This window comes from Papaver somniferum, chromosome 10 (assembly GCF_003573695.1).
Source record: "Papaver somniferum cultivar HN1 chromosome 10, ASM357369v1, whole genome shotgun sequence".
Taxonomy (NCBI): Eukaryota; Viridiplantae; Streptophyta; class Magnoliopsida; order Ranunculales; family Papaveraceae; genus Papaver; species Papaver somniferum.
In genome coordinates this window covers 142,004,822-142,011,767 of record NC_039367.1, presented here as the reverse complement: position 1 = coordinate 142,011,767, position 6,946 = coordinate 142,004,822, and the positions used below count along the sequence as shown (strand labels likewise).

General features: G+C 36.9%; 2 protein-coding genes across 2 annotated transcripts; both read left to right on the top strand.

Annotated features, from left to right (window-relative positions):
- Positions 1-4,678, top strand: LOC113317904 (signal recognition particle 54 kDa protein 2). The gene is made up of 10 exons (XM_026566022.1): positions 1-231; positions 1,209-1,308; positions 1,429-1,582; positions 1,996-2,146; positions 2,231-2,379; positions 2,767-2,867; positions 2,972-3,129; positions 3,249-3,363; positions 3,493-3,735; positions 4,171-4,678. Exons 1-10 carry the CDS (start codon positions 1-3, stop codon positions 4,272-4,274), a joined length of 1,506 nt encoding a protein of 501 aa, XP_026421807.1. The 3' UTR covers positions 4,275-4,678.
- A 47-nt stretch (positions 4,679-4,725) lies between these two features.
- LOC113317905 lies at positions 4,726-5,933 on the top strand. Its single transcript, XM_026566023.1, has one exon. It carries the CDS (start codon positions 4,851-4,853, stop codon positions 5,742-5,744), a length of 894 nt encoding a protein of 297 aa, XP_026421808.1. The 5' UTR covers positions 4,726-4,850; the 3' UTR covers positions 5,745-5,933.
- The last annotated feature ends 1,013 nt before the right edge of the window (positions 5,934-6,946 follow it).

Here is a 6,946-nt window from a genome sequence, read left to right as displayed (position 1 = left end):
ATGGTGTTAGGAGAATTAAGCGGGAGTATCTCCCGTGCTTTAGCACAAATGAGCAATGCGACCATAATCGATGAGAAAGTATTGAATGATTGTCTCAATGAAATCACTCGTGCTTTGTTAAAAGCTGATGTCCATTTCGATTTAGTTAAAAATATGACTATTAACATCAAAAAGATTGTTAATCTTGATGATTTAGCTGCTGGTCACAATAAACGCAGAATCATCCAACAGGTACATATCTCTTGATGATCTTTTAGTTATTGTTTCATATTTTGACCTCAGATTCTAGAGTAGAAAAGTGTTCGTTTATGATTACATAGTTGAATTTTGAAAGACAGAACAATTTGTCAATTTTAGGTTAATGATGTAGTTTCAGACATGTTCCTCCTCCACAGTATACCTAAGGGCTAAGGTAGATATGTTACTAGTTATTGATGTCCCAGTGTGTGCAGTGTAAGTTTAGGACTAATTACAAGCAATAATGCGGTGAATTGGAAGAGATTGTGGCGAAATTTTAGTTACTCAGGTCTTGCTCAGGAGACATATTTTTGTGACTTACAGGAATTACTTATCTAGCCAGGGCAGATAGCTTACTAGTAACCACTGCCGGGTGAGTATGATGTATGTTTGGCGTAGTTACTAGTGACAATGCAGTTAATTTTAGGAAATTGTAGCGGAAGTGTAGTTATGATGCAGGGGGGATTCTATTCTATTGGTTTCCTAGAAGCGCATCAATTTAGTTAGGTCTTGCTTAGGGGACACGTACTTGTGACTGACAGGAATCACTTTAGAAGACTATGAAAGGGAACGTAAGTTGGGTCGATGAGGTTAATACTTGTATTTGAAAGAAAATGTTCTATCTATCAGTTGACAATTGTTTCTAGAAAAGCTTTTGATTCACGTATTCCTGTCTAGTTAATACCTCTTTAAAATGGTGGTAATCAAGATGTTTATTTCAAAACAATGTTGGCTACAGATTATGTATTTTATTTGTATATTTGTGCTTGGACATTGAGAAATTATAGCCTGCCCAAACTCTATTATGCTATTATCTTTTTTTGTTGGAGTTGCGTTTAGCTAGTATATAAGTTTTTAGCTTTTGGGTTTTCTGCCTCCATGTTTCTGAATCTCCTGATAGAATTGGGTCATCCTGCAACTTTTGCTATGCTATTATAGTTTGCGGTAATAATAGTTTTTTTTCTTCCTAGGCCATATTCAATGAGCTGTGTAAAATGTTGGATACAGGGAAGCCTTCTTTCATACCTAAAAAGGGTAAAACAAGCGTTATCATGTTTGTTGGTTTGCAAGGTATGGTAAAATTTTCCTTTCTTTCTTTTTCCCTTCTGCACTTATTCATCAGTGGACTAGTGGATGTGGATTTTGTTTCTGATGGTTTTGTTTTTCTTTTTCTTTTTCCTGACTATGTAGGTTCTGGAAAGACAACCAGCTGTACGAAATATGCGTATTATCATCAAAAGAAGGGTTTCAAGCCTGCTCTAGTGTGTGCAGATACATTTAGAGCTGGTGCTTTTGATCAGTTGAAGCAAAATGCGACCAAAGCTAAGATCCCATTCTATGGAAGGTTATACTTTGGATTCTAATCTTGTCGATTTGGAGACATTTTTCTTGTTTTTGGTTTAATTTGGGCATCGCGTTACAGTCAGCCCCTCTGCTTGTATTCTACCAATTGTTGGTGGCAGTAAAGTAGCTTATTATCTGGTTAATTGTCCACTTGCGCGAAGTGTAGTATTATGTCTCATAGTGCCGCCTCCTTATTCAAACCCTTGGATATCATTGCCTATGGGATGTCAGACCTATGTGACTAAACTACTGGTTGCAGTTTCTTTGCTAGTTGTGATATGAGGAGATTTCTAGAAACAATCAATTGTGGTTTCAAACTCTTCTTTCTTATATGAAGATTCAGTTCCACGATTTCCATTGACTACTTAATCCTATGTCACTTTCTCACATAGTGTTTTGGTTTATCATCAACAGCTATATGGAATCAGATCCTGTAAAGATTGCTATAGAAGGAGTTGAGAGGTTCAAGCAGGAAAACTGCGATCTTATTATTGTAGACACAAGTGGTCGTCACCAGCAGGAAGCTTCTCTGTTTGAAGAAATGCGTCAGCTGGCTGAATCGACGGTAATTTATGTTTACATGTATGTCTTCTCTGGTTCTGTTTGTCCGATAGGTAAATAATCTTTAACTGTTTTTTGTTGATTCCAGAAACCAGATCTTGTTATTTTCGTTATGGATAGTAGTATTGGTCAAGCTGCGTTCAGTCAAGCTCAAGCCTTCAACCGAAGTGTTTCAGTTGGTGCTGTTATTGTCACAAAGACTGAGGGTGCAGCAAAGGGAGGTGGTGCACTTAGTGCGTAAGTGCCACTATAAAGCTATATCTGTTTCATTTGCTCTCTTTACTGCATTTACTTCTTGAATATGTCATGTTTGGCAAGGTTTTATATATTTCTATTAGATGCCCTTAGAAACCCTTAGAATTCGAACCAATTTGGCTGACTGCTGACGCTTTGAAAAAGGGGTAATATAATACTCAAACTAGAGTAACCTTTCTTTACGTAAGAACCATATCAGTTTTTGTTATACAAAATGTAAGCTTCAGATGATGTGGCACTTAAAAGTTAAACAGAACATTGTACATAAAGTTTTGTGTTGGAGAACTGATTAAAATTTGACGAAATTGTCGACCGGATTTGTTTTACTTTCAGTATTAAGATCTGAATTCAATTTTTCTGGCTTGATAGTGTCGCAGCCACAAAGAGTCCTGTCATATTCCTCGGGACTGGAGAGCACATGGACGAGTTCGAAGTTTTCGATGTCAAGCCATTTGTCAGCCGTCTATTAGGTATCATTAACTCTTTGTTGTTGTGGTAATGCTGTCATGTTTGATATAGTTCGGCTTTTAAGAGTTCCTTTTGTATATTTAACTTTCAAGTTCATTTGGAATAGGTATGGGAGATTGGTCTGGCTTTATGGAAAAAATTCATGATGTTGTCCCCATGGATCAACAACCTGAGCTTCTACAGAAACTATCCGAAGGACAATTTACTATGCGCATTATGTATGAGCAGTTCCAGAACATACTCAATATGGGTCCTATTAGCCAGGTCTGATATTTCATGTATCTCCTGTTTAACATTCGACTTCGGGTTCACTTTACTTGTTTTCCTTCATATGTATGCATGTGTTGTGCCTCCAAATGACTGATCTTATTGTGGCTTCTTAGGTTTTTTCTATGCTTCCGGGATTCAGTGCAGAATTAATGCCCAAGGGTCGTGAGAAGGAAAGTCAGTCAAAAATTAAACGCTACATGACTATCATGGATTCAATGACAAATGAAGGTACATCTTCTTGTATAACACAGTTCCCTCTTTGTAGCGTATATTGCGATATGGTAGTGCATTGCTTAGTTTTTCTTCGAGGTGCGAACACCTGTATGTTACCTTGACACGTTTGTGACATCTTACCAGAGTTGGACAGCACCAATCCAAAAATTATGAACGAGTCTCGGATTATGAGGGTAGCAAGGGGTTCAGGTCGCCAGCTTAGAGATGTGATGGAGATGTTGGAAGAATACAAACGATTAGCAAAGGTCTGGGGCAAGATGAAAGGTTTGAAAATCCCCAAGAAGGGTGAAATGAGTGCGTTGTCACGTAACATGAATGCACAGCACATGAGTAAAGTTCTTCCTCCACAGATGCTGAAGCAAATAGGTAACCTCCTATTCATTGGCATAAGTATCATCAAGTCTTGTGGGGCACAGGACAGCACTTGGCCATAACAGTTGTGGGATTCCCTTTGCTATGTTTCCTTTCTAACCTGGTGAAGCACACTATTCTAAGACTTTTAACATCACCTCTCAACATGAGTTTCTGGTAACTTCAATCTTTTTTTAGAGAACCACACCATTCTAAAACTTTTAACATCAGCTCTCAACATGGGTTTCCGATAACCTTAATTTTTTTTAGCTTATCGAGTCGCATAATTAATCCACATTACTAATCACCTGATAACTTAATACTTATTTTTTTCAGCTTATCGAGTCAATCCACGTTACTAATCACCTGATATCTTATACTTAAAATCTTTTTACCTGATCGAGTCGCATACTTTATCCAAATTACTAATTCACCTGATAACTTATACAGGTGGCATGGGTGGTCTACAAAACCTGATGAAGCAAATGGGTTCATCTAAGGATATGATGGGTATGCTTGGGAATATGGGAGGAATGGGAGGAATGGACCAATAGTTAGTTCAACATCCACATCTTCTCATGAGCTCTGTCATAATCTATGAACACACCAAGACACATATAAAGGGTCTTTTCCTGGACCACCTGCTAGAACACAAATCAACTTTATATCTTCTAGGAAGTTAATTTTATATTCACTATTGGTAGTAGAGTAATTTTTGCAATACCAAGTTGCAAAAGATGATTTTTAAAAAAAATTTACAGTACAGTTTGTGTGTGTGTGTTCTCTTTTGTATACTCTCAGCTACTCTATCTGTCTTTTAGTTCACTCTTCTTCTATCTTTTCCTCTTTTTTCTTTGAGGTTAATTCTTATCCTTACTTTGTTTCATAAGTTTCTTCTTCTTTAATGTCTGAACTCTAAATGTCTGAACTTTAAACCACCCTTTGTCTTTTAGCTTTATTTATTTATTTCTTTATGACAATTATTATTATCACTGAGCACTGTGTAAAACAAAGGACAATGTCTTTAGTCTTTACATACCTTGCAGAGAGAAAGAGAGACTTCATTTGAATCCATCTCTCTCTCTCTTTCTTTGTCTCTCTGGGTCTATCTAAAATCAGTTCCTCCAGCCATGGAAGAACCTTCTGTTTCAAGTAGCATATCTCCTTTATATGGATTAGACAACTCTGAAAAAGAAGAATATAGAAACCAAGAAGAAGAAAAAGGAATTGATCTGAATAAAGGATTTTCATCAGGTTTCTCAATTGAATCTGAAATTGAGTATCATAATCAAGAACTCAATCTGATTGACAATTTCAATGTGGATTCATCATCAACATCATCATCAACAGGGAAAAATGATAAAGAAGAAGAAAGTAGAGAAGAACAAGAAGTAGATGCAGAAGAAGAACCAAGAGTATTTTCATGTAATTATTGTCAAAGGAAATTCTACAGTTCACAAGCATTAGGAGGACATCAGAACGCACATAAAAGAGAGCGGACAATTGCTAAAAGAGATCGACATCTTGGAGAAGCTGCTGCAGCTGCTTTTACTTATGCAAACATGCACCACCACCTCCACAACAACAATCCCTACAACCACCATCAATATCAGTTCTCAAGTATGGGTTCTTTACCTCTTTATGGTTCTAGATCACTAGGTGTTCAAGTTCATTCTATGATTCACAAACCCACATCACCATCATCTTCTCTACCATCTCTTTTACCTTCTTCATCTTTTGGTCATCCTCAACATCTATATGGACAGAATCATCCTGGATGGACTGCATCATCATCTTTTAGACCATCCATAGGTGATCATCAACCAACAATCGGACGGTTACCATCATTTGTATCTGGGTCTATGCCACGTGTCCCTAGGTTCAATAATTATGAAGGAGGGGTTGGTGGTAGTTTTCTGTTGCAAGGTGGTGGTGGTAGTGATGGTGGTGGTGGAAGGAGTAGTACTGCCAGTAATCAAGGAGGAGGAGACTTTAAGAGTATTGATTTGGCACTCAAGCTTTAGTAGTTGAATTTTTTTTTGCTAAAATTAGTGTTTTTTTTTTACACTTTTACCATCATCAGTCTGTAATTTGTACTTGGTTTTCAATCTATTTATGTCTATTTTAGTTTTTACTAAATTTGTAGTGATTCGATGCTTGTGTAACTAAGTTGTCAACGACAATGAGCTTATAATAGAACTATAATAGAAGTACTAATGTTGTGTATTGTACATTGTCAATGAGCTTGATGTTAGTCCTTTGAAAATATTGTACTTCGTATTTTATTTTTCATGATTGTTGGCCTGAAAGTCAGGCTCCACTGTATATGGCTTTCCCAACAAGTCAAGAGGGTAAAAAAAATGCAACATGAGAAAATCAAAGGGTCTTGTATTGTTAGGCTAACAATAAGCCTCTAGTCTGGCTTTCTCGACAACCGGCAGAAGCCAGATTAGAGGTTCAGACCAGGACATAAAAATTGTTTTCCTTAACCCGTTCAGCTAAAAGAACGGTAAGACAGAATAAGAAATGTCTTTAAAAAGTGCATCAGTTCGTTGACCATTGCCTTCAAAGCAACATATTGAAAAATGTTCCGGTAGATGTTTAGCATCATGATATATTAGATTATGAGGCTGTTGTTGTTGGATTATTACTATTTGGTTGGTGGTTTAATTTTGTTGTCAGGAATGTGGACAAGTAATTGGTTTTGTGCATAGATATGAAACTGATTTGGAGTGACTAGGTAAAGGTAAACTCAGTTGCCCTTTACTTTCACAAAGAGGCATCGTACGAGTTTAATATTAAGTTGGATTAGCCGCAGACAGAATACAATAATACTAATCTAATCTCACTTCCATACTTGTTGTACGGTATTAGCAAACTGCGTACTAATCCTAGTATTTGACAATTCATAATCCCAAGCAGAGTTGGTATTTGACTATTTTAGCGTTATATCCGATCTGGATGGAACCATAGAAATAAATATGTCATTTGAGTTATGGGCGGAACCAAGTATGAACTGCGGGTGACAATTCCTAATTGTTTTTGCTGGTTTATGTATTTATCCACAAAAAATCCTTAACAAGACTCCCACTAGGAAGTGAGGGCACATAACCACACAAAAATTGGGAGATTGGTTCTTCAATTGCATCACAACACAACTTATAACAATGGCGACAAAGAGCATATTCAATATCGCATGGGTTACCAAATCTTAATAAAACAAAAC